Source organism: Lolium rigidum, chromosome 5 (genome assembly GCF_022539505.1).
Source record: "Lolium rigidum isolate FL_2022 chromosome 5, APGP_CSIRO_Lrig_0.1, whole genome shotgun sequence".
Classification (NCBI taxonomy): Eukaryota; Viridiplantae; Streptophyta; class Magnoliopsida; order Poales; family Poaceae; genus Lolium; species Lolium rigidum.
Genome location: NC_061512.1, coordinates 72,973,195 through 72,997,228, shown reverse-complemented (window position 1 = coordinate 72,997,228; position 24,034 = coordinate 72,973,195). Strand labels below are relative to the sequence as shown.

General features: G+C 43.2%; 2 protein-coding genes and 1 long non-coding RNA gene across 3 annotated transcripts; 2 read left to right on the top strand and 1 right to left on the bottom strand.

The window, feature by feature from the left end:
* The first annotated feature begins 15,418 nt into the window (after positions 1-15,418).
* Positions 15,419-17,231, top strand: LOC124658346. Its single transcript, XM_047196700.1, has 3 exons — positions 15,419-15,660; positions 16,283-16,519; positions 17,143-17,231. Exons 1-3 carry the CDS (start codon positions 15,534-15,536, stop codon positions 17,160-17,162), a joined length of 384 nt encoding a protein of 127 aa, XP_047052656.1. The 5' UTR covers positions 15,419-15,533; the 3' UTR covers positions 17,163-17,231.
* A 1,240-nt stretch (positions 17,232-18,471) lies between these two features.
* On the bottom strand, positions 18,472-19,058 carry LOC124651376. Its single transcript, XR_006987387.1, has 2 exons — positions 18,856-19,058; positions 18,472-18,711 (listed from the first exon to the last, which is right to left on the bottom strand). It is a non-coding gene; the product is annotated as an uncharacterized LOC124651376 (long non-coding RNA).
* A 1,041-nt stretch (positions 19,059-20,099) lies between these two features.
* LOC124656108 (BTB/POZ and MATH domain-containing protein 1-like) lies at positions 20,100-23,139 on the top strand. The gene is made up of 4 exons (XM_047194912.1): positions 20,100-20,206; positions 20,309-21,411; positions 22,919-22,992; positions 23,107-23,139. The coding sequence occupies exons 2-4, from the start codon at positions 20,310-20,312 to the stop codon at positions 23,137-23,139; spliced, it is 1,209 nt and encodes a 402-aa protein (XP_047050868.1). The 5' UTR covers positions 20,100-20,206; position 20,309.
* Positions 23,140-24,034: the final 895 nt, after the last annotated feature.

The window sequence follows — 24,034 nt, the reverse complement described above, 5'->3', positions numbered from 1 at the left end:
TGCTTTGCCCGGGACGATAAACAAGCGAGTAGTAATGCAGCGGTAGTAACGCGATAAAACGAGTAAACAAGTAGCGATAGCGATATTTAGGAACAAGGCCTAGGGATTAGACTTTCACTAGTGGACACTCTCAACATTGATCACATAACAGAACGGATAAATGCATACTCTACACTCTTGTTGGATGATGAACACATTGCGTAGGATTACACGAACCCTCAATGCCGGAGTTAACAAGCTCCACAATAATGCTCATATTTTAGTAACCTTTAGTGTAAGATAGATCAAAAGACTAAACCAAGTACTAGCATAGCATGCACACTCGTCACCTTCATGCATATGTAGGAGGAATAGATCACATCAATATTATCATAGCAATAGTTAACTTCGCAATCTACAAGAGATCATGATCATAGCATAAACCAAGTACTAACACGGTGCACACACTCGTCACCTTTGCACACGTGTAGGAGGAATAAAACTACTTTAATAACACATCACTAGAGTAGCACATAGATAAATTGTGATACAAACACATTGCAATCATAAAGAGATATAAATAAGCACCTCATTATGCCATTCAACAGTGAATAAGTATTCTGTGAAATATAGCCTAAGAGACCCACACGGTGCACACACTGTCACCTTTACACACGTGGGACAAGGAGTCTCCGGAGATCACATAAGTAAAACCCACTTGACTAGCATAATGACATCTAGATTACAAGCATCATCATATGAATCTCAATCATGTAAGGCAGCTCATGAGATTATTGTATTGAAGCACATAGGAGAGAGATGAACCACATAGCTACCGGTACAGCCCCGAGCCTCGATGGAGAACTACTCCCTCCTCATGGGAGCAGACGGCGGTGATGAAGATGGCGGTGGAGATGGCAGCGGTGTTGATGGAGAAGCCTTCCGGGGCACTTCCCCGCTCCGGCAGGGTGCCGGAACGGAGACTCCTGTCCCCGGATCTTGGCTTCGCGATGGCGGCGGCTCTGGAAGGTTTTCCGTATCGTGGTTTTTCTCATCAGGGTTTTCTCGACGGAGGCTTTAAATAGGCGGAAGGGCAGCGTCAGAGGGTCGAAGAGGCGGCGACACCATAGGCTGGCGCGGCCAGGGCCCGAGCCGCGCCACCCTATCATCCGGGGCCCACGGGGCCCCCTCTGGCGGCTCTCGGGTGTTCTGGATGCTTCCGGTGAAAATAGGAACCTGGGTCTTGATTTCGTCCGATTCCGAGAATATTTCGTTACTAGGATTTCTGAAACCAAAAACCGCAGAAAACAGCAACTGGCACTTCGGCATCTTGTTAATAGGTTAGTTCCAGAAAATGCACGAATATGACATAAAGTGTGCATAAAACATGTAGGTATCATCAATAATATGGCATATAACATAAGAAATTATCGATACGTCGGAGACGTATCAACCATGCAGTGGTATGCTGGGTCACCACAGTTGGTATCAGAGCAAATGCTTTGACCTTAGGATTAAATCCCTTTAAAGGAGACCTATAGGATTGGTAGTGTCTATAGGAAATTGTCCCAGGTAAACCAAATACTTCTTATGACTTGAGATGGATATTCACTTGAGAATAATCCTGACACACTTAAGTCAATGTTTCTTCCTTAAGTTAGTTAGCTAAACATAGAGCACACGCTTAAGTCCCTAAAACAATATATGAGTATATCACAGTTGGTATACAATACATGGTAGTCCAAAGAGAGGATACAACCATAAGGAAGATATCCTATTGGAAGATGTGTACCAACACAGATTATGGTTAAGTAAGAGTTATCCAGAGCTGTAATAGGAGTTATATCAAGTGATGAAGTTAATTAAGATATCCTAATAGAAGATGTAGACCCAGATAAGTAATGAGTAAGTAAAATTATCTAGACATGTGAAACCACCGATAGTAAGTGATAAAAACAACGGATATGAGGTATTATAGACCATGATGAGTCAATCATGGGAGATAAGGAAGAGTGATAGGAATAATATATGTCTACCTACATGGTAGAGTTGCTAATCATATATGATTCACTTGAGAGTCATTATGTGATGAAGTAGAACATCTAAAGTATTTAGGAGGAGTACAATAAGAAGTTAAGTGCTAAACAAATAGTGCAAGAATTGTGTTCCGAGAACAATAAGAAGTGTGCCAAGCACATCATGACCATAGTTTTACAATAGAAACACTTGGAAGTATAGGAGCTATAGTCCAATAGTTATGTGTTTAGAATAACTATGCTAGAATCTAGATATACCATATGAAGTAGTCCTCAACATAATTAAAGCTAAGTTATTAATTCCAAAGAAAATTAGGTTAACCTTAACTATTCTAGACCACCTTGTTTCAAGTTATCTTATTGCAATTGTGCAATTAAGGTAAAGGTTGAGACAAATAGTAGACTTCCATATATTCGTGCTAAGTATCACGATGTAAACCTATATTATGTGGTGTTATATACTACACATCGGATCCTGATGTTTAGGGATGTCTTACCCAACTACTACATTCAGGCATATAATGATGTATATTATTAGCACAAAGCTGAATCTTCTTGGATTTTTATTGGATTTTCATTGATTGACTAGATTTGTGCATGAAGTTTGACCTTGGTGTGCAAATGCATGTTGCATCATTGAGTTCTTTCTTGATGTTACAGGTCTAGAGGGTAAATGGGATCGTGTGAGGGAGAGACGAGTTACCAACCAACTGAGGAAATAGTAACGACTCATGAAGAGAGGGAGGTAAAAGAAGGTCAGGAAAGAGAAGCTAAGCGGATGGAAGAGGCATTATCCGCCACTAGATCGTCAACATCAACCCCTTTACTGCTTGGGCAAGAATTCTTTGAGCACATGGAAAGGATGGCTGAGGATAGAGCAGCAAACTTAGCACAACAAAATGAGTTTTTCAGTCGTTTGATACGTGAGAATAATGGAGGTATTAGAAATGGAGGGCCAAAAGGAGTGAGTCTTACGGAATTCCTACAAACCAATCCATCGACTTTTGCTACCGCACCGGAACCTATGGATGCGGATGATTGGTTGAGGGACACCGAGCGGAAATTAAATACGGTTCGGTGTAATGATGAAGAGAAGGTTAGATATGCCACCTATCTACTATCGGGACTAGCAGCGTTATGGTGGGATAACATGATTCTAATTCAACCTTCGGGACATTTTTTCACGTGGGACGAGTTTAAGAAGAAGTTCCGAGAAGCCCGGGTTCCCGAAAGTATCATGGAACTAAAGAGAAGAGAGTTCGAGACCTTGAAGCAGAATGACTTGTCGGTATGGAAATATCTAGTAGAGTTTGATCGTTTATCACGTTATGAAGCAGAGGATGTGAACACAGAGGAGAAAAGGATAAAAAAGTTCTTAAAAGGGATGAATCCATTCCTGAAAATGCAGTTGAATCTAACCAAATGCACAAGGTTCCACGAGCTAGTGGATATTGCAATTACTTTGGAGAATGATTATGAAGAAGTGAAGAATGAAAGAAAACGGAAGGCCAGGTTGGAACCACAACCAATTCAGATACAACAAACTCGATCGAGAGATGAATTTCCAAACTAGAGATGAGACAATCACACTCGTTTTATAGTCAAGTTCGATGCCATAACTGTGCAAGAAAAGGTCACTATGCCAAGGATTGCACGCAACAGGATATTACCTGTTTTGGATGTGGACAACTAGGTCATATGAAATCAGAATGCCCGGATCCATATCTGGTACGAAGATCTAATGAAGCAATGAACCAATTTTCAAACCACCGGGGGAGCTCATCATCTAAGAAGTTCGAACAAGGAAGTGGATGGAGCACAAGGACGGATGCATAGGACTTTGACCATACTTGTTCTGACCCAATCAGTATGTTGAACATAGCTTCTTCATTTAGTACAATATTAGTTGCAGAATAATATCTTTAAATTGCTCAAGCTTTCATGGGCAACACACTTGTCCTGTGTAAAGTCGGAATAACTATAGTTGCATAACCAACTATCATATCGTACTGGTATTCACAGCCATGTGGGTACACAATCAATCCAAATAGGATACCCTAGAAAAGTACAATAGAAAGCCAAGGAAAAGACATATAGCCTAACCAAGGAGCTAGTTGGTTGGGAAAGATGAGCTTAGCAACCATTAGGACATCCCAAGGGGGAGAGCAAGGGATCAGTTGGATCCAATATGAATCAATACTTTGAGCAAGATAGTTGATGAAGGTCTGAACTGAGAGAAAGTTCGATCTTATTTTTATAAGATTATCGAACACTACTTTCAGAAGGATGTCAGACCAGAAGCCGAGATTTATTTCTCGAGGAAGTAAGAAGTGGACTGTAACTTGAGAAAGTGAGTAATATTTACTCAAAAGTATGAAAGCTCAAGTAAGACAAAACATAATGGATCCCAGGAAGAATCTGGACAAGGGATATATTCAATTATATCTAGTGAGATCACCACGGAGTTCGAGAGAAGTCGTAGTCTGCATAAGTCAGATCCACACTCCGGAAACGTAAGAGAGTTCAAACTTCGAGGACGAAGTTTAGTTTAAGGGGGAGAGACTGTAATATCCCAGGATTGGGGGTTACAAAAAGAGAGGAAACAGATGTGTGCATTGCATTCATGCATAGAAAATCCGGGGAATTTTCGCGCTTTTGTTTAAAACCTCCAAAGGGGTCGAGGTTTATCTTACATCGGTGGAATTGAGTTAGTCTTCGATGTGGGTGCGATAAATTTCGACATGACCTTTATTAATTTATTATGTTTTCGAGGGAAACAGTTTGAATTCAAATTCAAATATGAAAGACAGAATTCAAATAAGATCTTGGATTGGAATTTGAATTCTAATCAATTAAATAAATACAAAGTAAAAATAAATATAAATGAGAATCAAATATTACAAATAACAATTCACATAAGTATTATTACAACACTTATTAAAATATTACAAGTTACAAAAGAATTATGAGATTACAAAATGGAACTAAAAGAATTCCTAAATCTAAATCTTCTTAACATTTCTTGCTCTTCTTTTCCCTGCAATAAGAAAAATAAACAATAGACAAAGAAATGTTGTGTTAAGGTTAAAATGTTTGTCTCCGCATTTTGGGAGACATTTTAGTTTTGGACACTAGCCAATGGGAGTCAAGAACTAGTCTTGATCCCCAAATGGTGATTAGAGGGAATTCTTTCTTAGGCAACATCATGAACAAATGGATCATGTAAAGGGACATATGGGTCATTTGGAATCAACGAGGCATTATCATAGAAAACCAGTGATCAAGAAGGCAACCAGGGACACAAGGCAACATTATTTGAGGCAACAAGGCAACTATTAAAAATTTCCCTCTAATCTAGCTAGCAACCATGAAGGCTCACAAGTTTATTTAAAGTGATCATTTTTGACATGGAAAAGTCAAAATGATCTTAAGCAAATATTATATAAACCCACTTGTTAATTAAGCAACAACTTAATTAATATTAAAGCAAAATTTACTATACAGAGAACAATCACATGGATTAAGCAACCAAATTGTTAAGCCATAAGTAGTCATCTCACATAAGTACTAGCTATTGAGTCCAACGAGGAAGCTCACAGTGGTAGCCACAAAAGAAAGGAAAATAGTGATCATTATCTATCTCAGCCGTGTCTTGCACAAGGGGAGAAGTACCAGCTTGGTAACTTGTACCCACAGCTGGGGACCATCTGCAAGCAGCATGGTCACCACAGATAGGGTGTGTGTTGTCACCACCACAACAACAGTCCAGCGAGTACAAAAGCAAAGCGAGTAGCCCAGCAGTACCATACGATGCATACACCGGCAAGTCCATTTCGCAGCTTCATCTCACATCCTAGCACTCCATCCAGCAAAACCAGCACATCACTCAAATTCCTAGAACAGCAAGAACACAACCATATAGCCTGGAACAAGCACAAACAGCTAGGAGGAACAAGCTGTCCACCAGAAAGAGTTTCTTTCCAAGTCAAGAGGCCGAGGTACAAGGAGCAACAGGCAAAACAAAGGAAAGAATACAAAGCATCGGATCCATCCACCCTTCAACAAGGTTTTCACCTAGGAGGATTCGATGGATTTTTCTCTCAGCCTTGCATAGAGGTGCTACGCAAAATCATCCTGGAGAATAAATAAATAAGGTACCAGTAGTATCTATTCCTATCCAAGATTTTTGCCTCAGCCTCTGCATCATTGGCCGGGCTAGGGAATCAAGAAAAGATCTGCTCTTATCAGTTTAAGAATCCAACTAATACATCTGAGAAAGAACTGGAGATAATCACTTGCACCATCAACACAAAATCATAAGCCCTGACCATGTATGCACATGATCTAGAGATTCCATAACAGCCAAGCCACTAGAGGTGCATATAAGCTCACAAGTAAAATTAGTCCAGTAAGATGTCCAAGCATTTACTTAGTACCAGTATCCGCCGATATTTATTCCAACCCATTAAAACAATAAGATGATCAAGGAACCATCTCAATCCGAAGAATCGAGCATTGTAAGCACACCCATAAGCCCACAAGAATCCATCAAGTAAACTACCCAAATGGTAGCAACGAGTACTTGTAGCTTGATGTCTACATTGAAATAAAGCACCACTCTATCATAATAAGATCCCAAGCGGAGTCTTGTGCATAGATAAACAGAGTAAAACCGAAATACTTGGGTAGTGCATATTCATTTTTCATCGGTAATACTATAATCGAAACCATAGGTGTGTTTAGATGATTAAATCATTCCATATGAGATACAACGATCGACAGTAGATTCATAGCATCACCCTAAATTAGCTCCAAGCACATCATCAAGGACACTAGAGTATTAAGCAATGTTGTTACAACACATGAGCACAACAATAGATGGTCATAGGCAGAGTGGGGAGGGGTTTAGCTCACGAGTGCCGTGGAGGTAGTAGCGAGGTAGGCGACGCCGGGGTTGCGTCGCGGCACCGTCCCGCCGGCGCCAAGGACGAGGGGTAGTAGTAGCGAGCAGCGCACCCTAACCGAGCACCATGCCACCACCACCGAGCACATCACCACAACGAAGCAAGGGCATCGTGGCGGCGACGGTTGAAGGAGAAGTCGCGGCGGCGCACATCGGCAGCTTGGCGGCGCGGAAGCGGCCGGCGACGGTCAAAACCATCCCCGGCAAACTAGGGTTTCGCTCGGGAGCGAACGAAAGCGACCACCAAAGCCAAATCGAGCAAGGGGGTTGGAGTCCAAGAAGAGGTGGAGCATGGCCGACCAACGGCGACACCAGAATCGGCCGGCGGAGGCCGTAATAGGAGGCGGCTAGGGTTCACAGAGGGGCGTCTGGGTGTGGGCGACAGGGGCGCCGCGGCGAGGAAGTTTTGGGTGAAGAAGAAGAAAGGCGGCGAAGCTTCCTGGGCGAGCGGCGGCGCCGGAGTCGGCCAGCAGCTGGCCGGGCGGTGGTGGCCGGAACGGCATAGGCGCCATCGCCAGGAGGGGAACGAGTGAGGTCGTCCTCGTGTACGAGAGAGGGTCAGTGAGCGAGAGAGTGGGGGTCGGGTTGGGTTAGACCCAACCGACTCGGGCCTTTGGGCCAGGCCTCGGTTGGTCGGGCCATTGGGCCAACCCAATAAATCATTGGGTCAGCTTTTTTTAGAAAAGAAAAACCTTTTAAACATTTAAGAAGATAAAAAGAAAAACCATAAATAGAATTAAGTATCAGAAAATGACCTTTATAAATAAATAAAATAGAAAACAAATACTTAAAGATTAAAAGAACAACAATATGAATTGCCTCTAAAATTTTAGTAGACCAAATTTTAAATCTTAAATTATTAAAACCTAAAAAAAACTAAATAGATAAATTCTTGTTTCAATTCTTCACATGAAGAAAATATTAAATATTACTTCACCTTAAGATGCCATATAAAACAACAAATATTTCTTGCTGATTATGTTTAACCATATGAAAATTCTAATTGATCAATACTTCAAATATTAATTAAAACCCTAAACCCTAATAGTGTTTATCATATTTTATTCTTTTAAAAATAATATCATGTTAAACTCATTATTATTTCTATTGCAAAGTTATTAATGATTTCAAACCTATTACCAATTCTTATTTAAGAATTGTATCACAAATTAGAAACCTAGTTTTTATATAAGTAAGAACTTTGGTCCCATTATTTTACGGGATCATTTCATATTAGAACCAACTCTAAAACCCTAGTTGTTTATCTCATATAATTGTATGAATTTCACCTATACTCATAGAACCCTACTTAACCACAAATGAATCCATGTTTGTGAGCTACTAAAATAAAACCAATTCACATGTGATCATTATTTCATGTCTCCGCTTTCTAATTAAACCTTTATGATCCACTAGCGTCACTTAGGAGCAAACCCTAGCTTGATAATATGTTAGCACCATTGATCATCAATCCTACATACCACACCATTAGGATCAACCTCAACCATCAAACCCTAGTAAAACCATAATGATGAACCATAGTACCAATATTGGTAGTAACACACATCACATGCTCCTATTCCATCGAACCCTATTCAGGAAGTGATAAACCCTCTAGTTTGGAAGCCATTAATCATTACTTAGTGAAGCAAATGTGAAGCCATCGTAACCCTAACTTATAGCAACACTTTGACCATCACTCTTTACTATGTTACCCATAATCAACCATAGTAATAAACCTGCTAATACTTGCTACATATAGACCAATTCTGTTTAAGAACCCAACTATTTCCTATTAGGGAACTAAATGAATCTAATAAGTAAACCCTAGAAGCCATAACTCCTAATTATAGTAGTTCTTGTTCTTATTTAACCTGTTCTTCAAAAGTTATTCTTTTGAAGTACAAATGTCAATCAAACCTTAGAAGCCTAATCCTTCTTTGAAATACTCATTATTTCCTGAACAACATGTTCTTCAAAAGTTATTCTTTTGAAGTATAGTATAAGTAATCATCAACCATGTTCGGTAGAACTTAAAATTGACAACTGTTCCTTACATATTATTCCATCACTATTCTTTATATGTATGATTGTTATGATGTCTTATATCACTTGGTTATGATGCTAATATAACCAAACCCTAATAAGAACCTTGTTGGAGAATCATTCTAAAAGTGCAACCAACCCTAAAGAAATCTTTACAACTCATACATCCTAAATCATCGAGGTTAGGTTACGCTCGGGACGATTGCATCTCATATTATGCATTATAGCATCTTTGCCAATTCTTTAAACATTGTCCTTACCGGACGATGATGCTATTTCAGAATTTGGAGTTATTACGTATCGAAGACCTTGTCTGCATAATCTTGCAGTCAAGAAAGGCAAGTTCATCACTTGCCCATGTCATTTGAGTATATTTATCAAATTACTTGCAAAGTACTATGATTATCACTATTGCATAAAAACCAAAACCACTATTTTCATAACTATGAATATGACTATGTGGTGGGCAATGGAACCATGGATTGTGTTGATATGGTGGAGGTTCCATTGCAAGGGTTTATATCCATCTAGGATTAAACAACAAATGTCGCCAGGTGATTCTTGTGCCGTAATACCCGTGTTAACCATAAGATGCGGAGTGGGACGGAATAGTCAATTGTATTTCCACCTCTTGTACATCAACGGATGCGCTTTACCGTAGACCCTTGATCCAAGAGAGGACAAGTGGTACCCTTGATCCAAGAGAGGACAAGTGGTAGGGTGGGGGTCCCGATGAAGTCCCCACGGTAATTGCGGTCTATGATGGGTTGCGGCTGCCGGCGAAGGAGTTCATGGTAGAGACTCGAACTCGTTGTCGTGGTCGGGGGCCATCCTTAATTGGTATAAGAGCACCGGCGAGGACCCAGGGTCGGAGTTTGCATCAACGGGTGGGTGTATGAGGTAGCGGAGGAATATGATTGGCTATGACCTTTTACCGGGCCTCACACCAAAGGAAGTGTGGACGGGGTGTACGCCCGGTTGGCACCAAGGTTAAGATCTCTTATGGGTAAAGCAACACACCTCTGCAGAGTGTAAAGAACCGTGACTCTGTCACTCCACGGTTCCGGGATATGGAGCTGCGAACGCGGCCGGAAAGGAGCTCCATGAAGTTCTAGTAAACCGGTGAAGGCTGACGGACATAGTTCTTCCGAATAAAAGCAACCTTTTTAAGAAATGGTTATGAAAACCTGCATGGGTATTAGACTTTCTGGTCTAATGCCGTAGCTAGTGCATTAAACACCTCTTTCCTATAATGAACTTGTTGAGTACGCTCGTACTCATCCCACTCTTAAATCCCCTGCTTAGATATGGAGCCATCGAATGAGGATCTACCGTGCAACTCGAAGACCGAGGAGTCTACAAATACTTCAAGGGGACAGGAACCTTCCGGAAGAGTCAAACACCACAACTACCATGGAGAAAACCTAGATTAAGTAGTAGAAAGGAAACTAGCTTCCTAAACCTAGCTCCTATTTAGGTAGAATCTAGTCATAGCCTCTTTAGCTAGTCAAATACTCTATAAATAGAGTCCGTGATAAGATTAGATCACGAGTCGTTCTTCTGGAGTTATTTGCGGTTTTACCTCATTGTAAAGTAGGAGGCTGTGATGATCTTATGTAACAGAGTCGGTGTTGTAATTCTATAGACATGCCTTGGACCCGCATATGTTTCTGTTGTACCACTCTGAGCGATATAATACTCGTGGAACGGTGTTTCATTGGTGTTATATCAGACTTGCATACTACACCATGCAGTGGTATGCTGGGTCACCACATCTCGGAGGGTCCTGGCCTATATGCATTTAGTTACATCCTTATAGGCATGGGCACGAAATGTTGCATCTGGCGTTTAATTGAAGTTTGGAAAATCAGATCAAATTAGCTGGAGAATAAGCGTGCTTCGAATTGAAGACCAATCGTTGGAGCTATGGACTCGGAATGATGTTTGGTTGGCGCCCAAATATGCCCACCAAAATTTTGGTTGCCAATAAAAAGTTGCTCACATTTCTTGCCAAAATTTTGGCCAAAATGGGGCTAAGAAATTCTTAGCCAATTTTCTTTTTGGCTAGACAATGGTTGGGAAAAATTGATGAAACATTTATTTTCATGCCCACATTTTTATAGTTTTTCTCAGTTTTGCTCTTGTAGGCCTGAAATAGGCAAAAAAATGAAAGCTAGAACTAAAACGGCAATACGTTGAACATCCAAGCTCTAAATAAGATGAAATCAATGTTGTTGGAAATATAATGACAAAAACTATCCAAAAATACATAGAGGTTTAGACCTAACTCAAACAAAAACAAAGCCGAGTTTTCGTCGTAGGCAAAAATAAGAAACCGAAGCACGAAAATAATAAGCCCCAAATTGATGGAAAGTCCTATTGGCTCCTGAGCTCACTGCTCCGTGGGTATTAAAATTGAAACTATATTTACAAGTTTCAAAAAATCGTGAAACAAAATCTAAAAAGTAGCTAATGATGTATTCTACAAACATGCAAAATATCAATTCAAAATGTTTTATTTTTTTAGCTACAAAAAATATCAAAGTCTACAGTTTTTTGGAGATTTGAAATCACTATAGTCAGATTTATACTTTTGTCATTTTTGTGTAGCCTGAAATACACGTTATATCCAAATAATATTTTGCACGTTTGTGGAATACTTTACTAGGTACATCCGGATTTTTTTCCAGATTTCTTTGAAACTCGAAAATATGATTTTCAATATCTTTTTTGTAAGAAGGGGTCAGTGCTGCCCCGAAATCTCCACTCCAAAATTGATAGGAAGAGTTATATACATTTTTGGTACCACAACTTGCGCTGGATGTGCAGTTTAATACCACAACTTGCAAAACGAGCATCCGGAGTACCACAACTTGCACTGAGCACGCAAATAGGTCCACGACCAATCGGGAGCAGCCATGTGGCATTGTGATTTTTGCAAAAAGCACCCTTTATATTTCTCTCTTGCAAATGTGACCTTGTTGCTTTTTTACATGCGAGTCCCACCTTTCAGAACATAGAAAAAATTGAAACCAAAGTTGGGCTTTTTGGTACCACAACTTGCGCTGGATGTGCAGTTTAATACCACAACTTGCAAAACGAGCATCCGGAGTACCACAACTTGCACTGAGCACGCAAATAGGTCCACGACCAATCGGGAGCAGCCATGTGGCATTGTGATTTTTGCAAAAAGCACCCTTTATATTTCTCTCTTGCAAATGTGACCTTGTTGCTTTTTTACATGCGAGTCCCACCTTTCAGAACATAGAAAAAATTGAAACCAAAGTTGGGCTTTTTGGTACCACAACTTGCGCTGGATGTGCAGTTTAATACCACAACTTGCAAAACGAGTATCCGGAGTACCACAACTTGCACTGAGCACGCAAATAGGTCCACGACCAATCGGGAGCAGCCATGTGGCATTGTGATTTTTGCAAAAAGCACCCTTTATATTTCTCTCTTGCAAATGTGACCTTGTTGCTTTTTTACATGCGAGTCCCACCTTTCGAACATAGAAAAAATTGAAACCAAAGTTGGGCTAACTGGTATTCGAACTAGCTACCTAGAGCAGCCTCAAGAACACAATAGGTCCACGACCAATCGGGAGCAGCCATGTGGCATTGTGATTTTTGCAAAAAGCACCCTTTATATTTCTCTCTTGCAAATGTGACCTTGTTGCTTTTTTACATGCGAGTCCCACCTTTCAGAACATAGAAAAAATTGAAACCAAAGTTGGGCTTTTTGGTACCACAACTTGCGCTGGATGTGCAGTTTAATACCACAACTTGCAAAACGAGCATCCGGAGTACCACAACTTGCACTGAGCACGCAAATAGGTCCACGACCAATCGGGAGCAGCCATGTGGCATTGTGATTTTTGCAAAAAGCACCCTTTATATTTCTCTCTTGCAAATGTGACCTTGTTGCTTTTTTACATGCGAGTCCCACCTTTCAGAACATAGAAAAAATTGAAACCAAAGTTGGGCTTTTTGGTACCACAACTTGCGCTGGATGTGCAGTTTAATACCACAACTTGCAAAACGAGTATCCGGAGTACCACAACTTGCACTGAGCACGCAAATAGGTCCACGACCAATCGGGAGCAGCCATGTGGCATTGTGATTTTTGCAAAAAGCACCCTTTATATTTCTCTCTTGCAAATGTGACCTTGTTGCTTTTTTACATGCGAGTCCCACCTTTCAGAACATAGAAAAAATTGAAACCAAAGTTGGGCTAACTGGTATTCGAACTAGCTACCTAGAGCAGCCTCAAGAACACAATAGGTCCACGACCAATCGGGAGCAGCCATGTGGCATTGTGATTTTTGCAAAAAGCACCCTTTATATTTCTCTCTTGCAAATGTGACCTTGTTGCTTTTTTACATGCGAGTCCCACCTTTCAGAACATAGAAAAAATTGAAACCAAAGTTGGGCTAACTGGTATTCGAACTAGCTACCTAGAGCAGCCTCAAGAACACAATTGCCACCAAACCAGACAACACTTCGTTAATTGATTTCAGACTTTTTTATATTATACAATAGCTGTACGGTGCAGGCACCTCCAAATAGGCTTAACTACATGTGTAGAGGATATTCACATTGTTCGCACGGCTAATAAACTAAGCTACGTGAATAGCAATAATCGTTGAGCTACATCCACTTTTTTTTAGATAAAAAGCCAAAGAACCGACGTTAAATTAATAACGCCTTTAATTGCGAAACAGATACACGATGTTGAGCCCAGTTTACGAGTTAGAACCGCACACACACAAGACAAGGTTCATCCTAGGAAACATCTGCCAACAACGCAGGCAGCCGGCACGACTATTACAGTCTACAAAGAGGAAGAGCAAGCGCACGGCAGGATATGTTGTTGGACCGGTGCTCACCCTAGCACGGGCGAACCGACAAGCACTGCAACCGACGAGATAGCACCACCGTCGCAAACGCCACCATCACCACATCGTGGCAATCGGCGGTGCCAGTCCGGCAACACATCGTGGCCATAGCGGTGTTATCATGGTCGGTAGCGTCCGCAATTCACGTCTCGTTCTATGTTGTGCTCTTTTGTGGCGAGGGTTTCCCTCGTTGTTGTGGCATGTGGTAGTGCAACATCCGCTTGTTCTTTGGCTCTCTACTGACTCATTACGGCAACCGTCGACGCCATCGTGTGTGTCGCCTACGATACCACCACGCTCAGCGAACACAATAGATGTACGTTTAACAAGTCTTCACAACGGTAAAATCCTATCAGGTAATGCACGTAGCTCACGTTGTTGCTCTTCACATGCTTAGAGAAGATATACTAGCTTAATTTGTTAGAAGTTAGAACGATGTGAATATCCTCTAAACATACATGTATTGAAGTCTGTTTGGAGATGCCCGCGCCCGTCCAGCAATCTATAATACAGAAAAGTCCGACAAGAAATCACATGCGTGTAGCTAGCTCGGTGGCAACCTTTTTCTTAACGCTGCTCTAGGTAGTGAGTTCGAATCTCAGCAGGCGCACGTAAAATTTCTGCAATTTTTTCTATGTTCTAACAGGTGGGACCCGCATGTAAAAAAGAAACCAGGTTACATTTTGCGAGAGAAAAAATATGAAGGGTGTCTTTCTGCAAAAAACACAATGCCACATGTCCGCTCTTGATTGGTCATGAACCTATTTGCTCGCTCGATGCAAGTTGTGGTACTCCAGATGCTCGTTTTGCAAGTTGTGGTACTAAACTGCACATCCTGTGCAAGTTGTGGTACCAAAAATGTATATAACTCTGATAGGAACATACCCTAATCTCTCCTTTTTTGGGTTGTTTTATGGTACCCCTAAATGAATAATAGCCATTAATTTTCGTCCATCCAATGGTCCAAAAAATTTCATACCACAGTTGAAAACTAGAGAGGTATGTTACATACCTCTCACAATTTTCGCACCTCAGTAAAAAAAACCATCGGCGGGTCGGCCCAATTGATGGGCCCAGCCCAGTAGATTGGTCCAGCCCATTAGCTACCGACCAGAGCAGCTGTGGGTGGGATTCCTGTTCGTTCTTCCACGGCGAGAGAGGTTCCGCCGCCACCTCTATGTCCGTCCCCAACTCCGACGCCACGACGGAGGACAGCGGCTCCTCGGCCTCCATCCTCACCATCGCCGCGGAGGATCTCGGCCTCTCCATCCTCATTCCCATCCCGACTCCGCCGTCTACGCCACGGTCGGCGTCCGGGTCGTCCTCGACATGGACGTGGACTTGGCCGACTGCTGCTGCACCCTGTCGTTGACCGGAGGGGGGGAGGCGGCGGGGTCTAGGAGCACCTCGACAACGAGGAAGGCGCGGGCCACTGGTGGTGCCCTTCTCCTCTTCCTGCTACGGAGAGCGACCCGTGGCGACCGAGCCGACGGACCGGAGCGATCGTTCCGAGGTAAGGGAAGGCCAGAGCTCGACGGGTGCTCCTATTGTCCTCTGGGGAGGAGCAAGGCTGCTCGACGGTGTCTCTCGGCGACGGCCACCGCGGCCGGCCATGTTCAACGCCCTAGCACGCCGGCGAGGTGCTTCCGGCCGGCGGCGACGCGAGCCACAGAGATGGCGTCCGGCGCAGCGCCTGGGCTACCTCCTGCACGTCTTCCGCCACGGCAAACACTATGCCGGTACTGAATCTTTCCCCGAATATCCTCTTCTACCTCGCGTGAGTTGAGAGGAGGGAGTGAGATCCTAGGCTACATTCAGCAATAGACTGTTGCTGCCATTTCCTTTGTGTCAAGCATGAAAGAACAGAGATTGTTCCTGCCATGTTGTGTGCTTGCGCTCACCTATTTATTCATATGTTTATGTTTACACTAATATGGGAGGTAAATCCATTTTATAGAAGACAACAAATCATGCTTGGTGCCTCTGTTATCTGCAATTTTTGCGACCGGAATTTCTGAAGTCTTATGTGATCTTTCAGTTTCTGAATTTATGTGATGTATGCATTTTTGCTCTATCGTGCGTATACAGTTACACACCCCTTACTGAAGTTATCATATTTTATGGATTTAGCCTTTGAGCACAGTTGAACAGTGTTGCTCTATTTGAAGGTTTTCTTCTAGCTTTCTAAGGCATGTTAGATTTTTCTCAATTATATGAAAAGCAATGCTTATTATAATATAGAGGAAGAGTGGAATCATTTGCACAGCTTGGGTCTGATTAGTCATGAAGAAACATGACATAAGAAAGATTGTATTTCCATGTGGTTGCAAGACTTCGATTGTTTGTACTATTCCTCTTCAGACCTGAATAAGAAGACTAGGTCATCAAATACTATAGACGAGTATCCAGTAGTAGATGAACTACCAAATAATTCAAAGTCCACAACATCTTTCTTTTGGATTGGAGCGTGGTGCGTAAACCATCAGCCAAGGACAGGCTTACCAATGGCAAGACCGATTGCCTCCAAGACCAGGAGTATGTCCTTACTTATGAAGACAAGGACGACGACTGGATGCTTGTTGGTCACCTTCGGTGGGAGTAAGTTCCTTTGATTGTTACATGTAAATCTATCTGCCAGTTCAAGGCTTAATTCCCTTGTCAGTACTATTTGTGCATGTGTATTAGATACAAATATCGTGGAACTGAATCTCCATCTGTTGTTGCTTCCATCTCTCTGAATTCTAGAGTACTAGGGCCAGGTTTCGCTATATTAACATGCCGGATTATGCAGCCCCTTGCAACCATTTGAGGCAATCTCACATAGATGTTCACTAGGCTACAACCACTGGATAGCAAACTGACATTTCCTCATGTGCCGCCAATAAGGAAATTTAGTTACATTAGGATTCATAACTTATGAATCTTATGTTTTAGTGAAGTCTACTAAAATGTTTTCAATAAATTTTCTGAATTGATTACTATGTCATATTGATGTAGCTTTCATTTACCTATAGGTTGTAAACTGAATAAGTGATAGTTCCAGTAATTCTCCACCTCAATATTTTTCCTTGCAGTATCTTTACTACTGTCTGCCGGAAACTGAAAAGCATGAGAGGATCTGATGCTGCTATAATAGGCGCTTTTGATCTTTATATATTACAGAACATAAAGAAGATCAGCAAAGGATCAAAAGCTGACATAAAATATTTGCTGTATTTCAGAGCATGCTGAAGCAAGGTGATTCCAGAGGAGGCGCAGGAGCCGCAGGCCGTGAACCTTGTGCTGGCTGGTCTCGACGGCGTGCTCGACGAGTCTCGACGAGATGTTAACGGTGACTGACCTCTATCTTGTGCATGTCACCGCGTGGCTGCGTGACCCCTCCTCTGTGCCAAAGGAGCTGGCAGTTACGGTGCCGGCGCCTATTCTGGTGCCTACGCAGCCTGGCTCTGACGAGGACGTCGAATCACCGCCGGCTCCAAGCTCCCCTACGTACAAGCGCACGCACGAGTACAATCTCATTCTACATGTGAAGGAGGTCATCGACCGCGACCCTTTGATGATGGATGGCACTGATTTCTACCCTGACGATGACGAAGACCTGATCTGCAAGCATAAGTTTAAGACTTGGTGTGGCAAGATCGACGGCACAGGTCCCAGTCTTTATGGCGAGGCATGATCGGAATTTGCTATGATCCTTTTCTCCCGTGTTTACTTTAGTTTACAATGTTCCGAACTAGAGTTTCGTACTACAAAGTGTTTACTTTAATTAGTTTATAATGTTCCGAACTAGAGTTTCGTACGGAGTACTACAAAGTCTCTACTTTAGTTTATATAATGTTTCGAACAGAGTTTGTCATTTTGTCTGATCGAGAAATCTGGCGTGTTATAATCTTTATCTTGTATGATTCAAAATACTCTTTATGCTACTTTTCAAATAGTTCAATTGCACTCTCAAACTCAGCCGTCGTAGATAAAAGAAATTCCTTGCTCTAGTGTATAGTTAGTTACAAACGAGAGACTGCTAGATTTACAAACGTTTAGTTCTTTGAGACTTACTCATAGCATTTGTCTGAAATTGTGAAAGTACTCATGAATAGCATACACAGATCAGATTTGGCCCAATTATTAGATCTAACCTTCTGGACACTATCGACCAGGCTAAGGTACTTGGAGTTCACCGTTACACCTGTGGTAGGGCATAATATCTTCCCTATAGTGTACGACACAAAGCATTGTAAAAATTGTTTTCCGATTCCCATGTTCACAGAACTTGACAGGAATACTCCACAACAAGCAAACTTAGAACGCCATTATCACTGGTTAAAGCTGCTCCTTTGTCTACACACTCTCAGGCTCTCAGCCCTGATACTTTGTACCCAGTAGCCCACAAAGCAAAGCTATAATACTAAACCAGTTGCACAAGGAAATGAGAAAATGGAAAGTCAGAGCAGAGTTCATCTATACTGGCGTATGTCATAAAAACTGTCTGCTGCAAGTAGCATAGCATCAGGAAAGCACCACCACCTTCAGAGTTTCAGACAACCATTGCATCAGATAAAAACCTTTTTTTGTTTCTAGGTATCATATTACAGAGAAGAGTTGACACTGAACACATATGTAACTGACATTCCAAATAAGCAAATAAGCAAATGTGTTTCGTGTTTCAGAGCTAAGCTTAAAACCTTATCAGAACATCGCCACATCCATGTACCAGAATCATCACACGTTGGGAAGACAACCACCTTCGGAAGACGACACAACAGCACCTTTTGCTTCAAATCACATACCACCTGTTATATGTTTAAACAAAAGAAACACTAAATAATACATATCGTATACCAGAAATAATATTGGCGGAAAAATATAGATACAATGAAGATAACATTTGGTGTTCATTACATGCAGCACATAATTTATTATTATGGTACAGTTACCTTAGTCCGCGGGTCTGAATCTCTCATGGAACGCCTTAGGCCTCTTCTTAGATGGAGCACCTTTCGGCTTTATTGGAATTGGATCGAGAACTTTCCCAGTAAAAGCTTGGCTTTCCCGCTCCCGATTTCATTAAAAATGAAACCAAGTATCACTTGCGCCCATTACAACTTCATCCCACACCTTTCCTCCAAACTCCTAAAGTTTGACTAAATAGAACAAGACCATATATGTATCTCTCTAAGTAAATTTCGATAAACTCAGAAAGCCTTTACAGTACAACAAGGATTTGAATCTAAAACAAACTTTATCACAGAACAATGTCTTTCCTTTTCGAACATCTCTTAACATTTTTCCTCCACCTTTTTTTTCTATATGTGATAAACTGATTACGAATAAAACCAACATGTACAAAGGACGGCATTAGACTCAACAATCAGACTACTATGTCATGATAATTGCAGTTTCACAAGCCACAACATGCACACCTGCACATGTGGAGCTAGCAATGTGAGGCACATCACCATACACAATCTCTCTAAAACAGAATATCATCTATTTACTTGATTGTCTGGCCAATACCCACAGCACATGAACAGCACACTCATGGCTCAAATAGCGACATGGCAAGCATCCACAATACGGTGTTCGTCAGAAATAGGCTACCTGGTGCCGGCGATGCAGGACCGGGCCGATCCGCTGGTGGCGGCGGCCGCCCAGGATGCAGGATGGCGTGGAGTCGATGGCGGCGGTCGCCCTAGATGCAGGAGGACGGGGTGTCGATGGCGGCAGCGGTCTCCACGCGGGATGACGGGATCTCGAGGGTGTCGACGGAGGCGGCGGTTGCGCTCCGCGTAGGACGACGCCGATGGGATACCGCGATGGCGGCGGCGGTCACGCGACGGAGGCTGGCGAGGGTGTCGACGGAGGCGGCGGTTGCGCTCCGCGCAGGACGACGCCGACGGGATGCCGTGATGGCGGCGGCGGTCACGCTCCAGGGAGAACGAGATGTTGACGGAGGCTGGCGACTTCTCTCGTGACAGAGGCTGGCGACTTCTCTCGTGTTGGGCCAATTGTTGGGCCCGTTTCAATAGAGCTATTTTTTTCCATGGTGTACGTGTTGATGGGCTGTCGGGCCGTTTAATCCTGACCGTTGACTAATCATACCTCTCCCCTTACCAGGTGTGGTAAAAGGTACCGTAAAAGATGCCCCTTTTTTTTCTCAGCTCAAACGCCTACACAAGCGTTCGGCATTTACCTCGCATTAGTCTTGCACGCCCCGCCGCCGCCACCACCCAGCCGCCGCGGCTACCTCCACCGCCGTCTTCTTCCCCTTCTGTGCTTTCTTTCAGGGTTTGTACCTCCTCCTCGGGAAAGCTTTCTAGGTTCCTCTCTTATACTTTATGCTTCAGATCCGCACTATCCATTTCACGAATTAATCACGATTGTGGACAGAATGGCGTCGACGGCGGCGACCTGCACTACGGAGAAGTTGACGGTGTCGAGGTGCTCCACACACATGGATAAGGGAGCGCACCTATTCGAGATCACTGGGTACAGCCTCAAGAAGGGCATGGGCGTCGGCAAGTTCGTCCGCTCGGCCACCTTCACCGTCGGTGGTTACGACTGGTCCATCAGGTTCTACCCCGAAGGAACCCCCGACGCGCCCGAAGGGTGTATGCTGATCACTCTCGAACTCATGAGCAGCAACGCCGAGGTTCGGACCTTTTTTGATTTTGGATTGGTAAGGCACGAATCAGGATTGCTCGGCATGAAGTTTACCACACAAACTAGGGCCTTCAGCTCAAAGACCGACGCCACTAGTCAGTATAGAGTGCTGATTGTAAGACGCGGCATTGAGGCGCTACAATCCAAGTACATTCAGAACGATGTGCTCATGATCAAGTCAGTGATCACGGTGATCAATGAATCCGAGGAGTCTGTAACTGTTCGGCGCCCGGAGATTGAGGTTCCACCGTCAGACATCCTGGAGCATCTTGCAAAGCTGTTGGAAGCTAAGGAGAAAGCAGATGTCACTTTCAGTGTTGGAAGAGAGACGTTCCAGGCACACAAGACTGTGCTCGCCATGCGGTCACCCGTCTTTGAGGCAGAGCTCTTGGGGCCGCTGAGGGAGACATGTGTAACCATCCAAGACATGCAGCCTGCTGTGTTCAAGGCTCTGCTGCATTTCATATATACGGATTCATTGCCTGACTTGGATGATTTTGAAGGTGACGACAAATGTGAAATGCACCGCCATCTACTGGTGGCTGCAGATAGGTATGCCATGGACAGGCTGAAGATTATATGTCAAAACATCCTTTGCAAGAATCTTGATGTGGACAACGTGGCAACTACATTGGCTTTAGCTGATCAGCATAACTGTGACAAGCTTAAGGATGTCTGCGTTGAGTTTATTGCCTCTTCAGATAAGATGGATGATGTGGTTGCTACCCAAGGTTATGCAGATCTCAAAAGATCCTGCCCTTCTGTCTTGGTAGATGCTTTCGAGAAGAGAAGTAGGTCTCGCAAAGATCTCAAAGTAGGTCCCGTGTCAGGTAACGGTAGCATGTTGTTGATGGAATATAACAGCATAAATCGCAACTAGTTTTATGCTGTCATACTGTTAACTGTGGTTCTTTGAGAACCTAAAGATGGCACCTGACTCATAATTGTGGCTCCTTGAGACCTGTCTTAATTGCTTGCATATAAAACATTTGGAGGAATGTATGTTTTTATTGATCCACTGACCTGGTTGTACTTGGGTTTTTCTAGGATTACTACTATACATAGCAAATTTCAATTTTTTTCGAGAAAGCGCAAAGTACTCTTTGCGTTTCATTTCATTGAAAAGACAGAAAATTTTACAACCCTCCTAAGAGGCAGATTACAAGAGTGAGTGCTTAATGGACGTCCCAGGTCGTCGGTAAGAGGATACGCAGTCCTAGGGCATCAGCTCTCGACCACATCCTGGCTTCTTCCTTGATCAGGGCAACTCTGGTGCTGACGGAAAGCTGTGGTCCCTCATTCCGTTGCTTCCAAACCATCCAAGGGATGAGCAAGGGACTAGCAAATTTCTACTGGTGTTACAATTTTACATCAAACTGGAAAGGCATGTATAATTGTTTTACTGTTGTATCCTGTGTTACTACTGTTTTACAATTTTACATCCATATCGTAACACCGAGTTGATGCATGGTTGAGTTGCATCAGAAAATGAAACAGTATTCTCGGTCGAATAACCAAAACCAAGGTGCTACGCATGGGAGGAAGCTTTGTTCCATTGTTTCCATAATTAAATACATGACCTTGAAGGTTATAATTTTGCTTTTTTTTTGTCTGAAATAAATTTTGGTTGCATGATAACCATGCTATACAGTATAGAATATAGCCGCTGAGCTCTGGTTATGTTGGCCATTTGTTTACTGTTGAGGTACTGGATATACATGTTACTGCTGAAATTGTGTATCCCTTAAAGTTCAGCATCGCATCAACAGACTGGTGCTATGAATTTGCGTTCTACTCAACACAATATCTTTTTTTTTTTGATTGTACTCAACACAATATCTATTTCTGCTTTGGTTGGAAGCAAAGTTTTTTCCCTTTTGTAGGCCACTGTCACAAACTTGGCGACCTCTTGTTGAGACTAGATGCTCGGCGCTTGTGGGCACTGGACCTATTTGGATATTGCACTGTACCCACACTATGTACAATGTATGGCCCTTTTGAAAATTTGGCTTGTGCAAGTCTCACTAATACATACATGACGCAGTTTATACTATCTGTTATGTGGTGTTACAGATGCCGTTGTATTTCTTGCTCTATGTATCCAATTTGTTCCATATAGCTCTGAGTTTTCATCACTTATTCGCATCTCTGCATTATAATTGTTTTTACGTTGTGTTGAGGTATTGCTCTATGTTGTGACTTGAATTTCCTCTACTCAGAGTGGCTAGTTTTCTACTTTTATCTCCGTTTTATTCACATCATGAATGGTGCGATGCTTGTTTTTCATTTACTGCTGTTCCAGTTACAGTAATTACTAATTGGTTTCGATTACTTCAGTTTGCAATCTTGCCAATGGAGCTGTGCCTCACCTAGGAACTATATCATCCTGCAGGAATACAGAAAATGAGACGGTAATTGCAAAAGCCAGAAAGGAGAAGAGACCAAAAATGATATTTATACATCCCAATAAAATCTCGAAGCAACATCAGCTATTGATACACAAGATGGGTTTGCAAATCCAACAGCTAACAACTTCAGACGAGGAACGCCAAACCTGAATCTTTGTTTTGTTTTTCCAGACAAGCTAAATCTTTGGTTTAATTCTTAACTAGAAGCTCACATTTTGAAGGCCTAAAAAGCCGGAGTTCAAAATTCAGGGAAAACAATTCGGAAGGGAACATGAGAAAAAAAAAGCCCCGCATTTGGGTTGCACACGCAGACGCACCGCAAAAGTCAAAGACAACAAAAAAATGAATTAAATTTAAACTAAAGTTCATTTAAACTTAGCCCTATTTTGGGCAAATTTTTACACAAAAGAAAGCCCTATATAGGCTTTAAACTAAACAAAAAGGGGAAACCCTAGTCTAGGGTTTGGGACGCGGTGGCCGCCGGCGCGCCACCTACTCCCAGTAGTACTCGTCGTCGTCGGCGTCGATGAGGATGACGCCCCCCGGTGACGACGCACTGTTCCGGCTGGACACGTTGGAGGGCGCCGGGGACTCCGGCCAGGGCGACCACTGCGCCCTTTCCCAGGCGGAGTGCGGGTCCGGAGGGCTCGCCGGCCTGCGCAGGCGTGCCAGCCGCGCCGCCTCCTTCTGTCGTTGCTCCGCCGCAGCGGCCTGCAGCTCCGCCTCGTGCCGGAGCGCGGCTAGGTGCTCCTCCTCCCGGAGCGCGAGGCCTCCTCCTGCCGGTGCGTCATGGCGAGGAACGCCCACGCGTCGGCGTCCTCCTTGGCCTTCCTGGCCTCCTCCTCCAGCGCGGAGGCGCGCAGCACCTCGGCGAGGTACGGCCATTTGGCCAGCTCCTCGAGGTCGTTGACCTTGCGGGACGTCGCGAGCATGGCATGTAGCTTGGGGTCGTCGTCCTCCTCGGGCTAGGCCTGTGGCGCTAGCGCTGGCGCGGCCCGCGATGGAGTAGCCGCGGGCTCGTCGATGTAGAGGCCGCCGGGGCGGC

Bases quoted from the DNA above. Each gene is read 5' to 3' on its own strand.
- LOC124658346 (XM_047196700.1), top strand. From the start codon at position 15,534: ATGTTCAACGCCCTAGCACGCCGGCGAGGTGCTTCCGGCCGGCGGCGA. The intron at 15,661-16,282 runs GTACTGAATCTT...ATTCCTCTTCAG, and splicing joins CCACGGCAAACACTATGCCG to ACCTGAATAAGAAGACTAGG. The intron at 16,520-17,142 runs GTAAGTTCCTTT...GCTGTATTTCAG, and splicing joins GTTGGTCACCTTCGGTGGGA to AGCATGCTGAAGCAAGGTGA.
- LOC124656108 (XM_047194912.1), top strand. From the start codon at position 20,310: ATGGCGTCGACGGCGGCGACCTGCACTACGGAGAAGTTGACGGTGTCG. The intron at 21,412-22,918 runs GTAACGGTAGCA...CGATTACTTCAG, and splicing joins CAAAGTAGGTCCCGTGTCAG to TTTGCAATCTTGCCAATGGA. The intron at 22,993-23,106 runs GTAATTGCAAAA...CAAATCCAACAG, and splicing joins GGAATACAGAAAATGAGACG to CTAACAACTTCAGACGAGGA.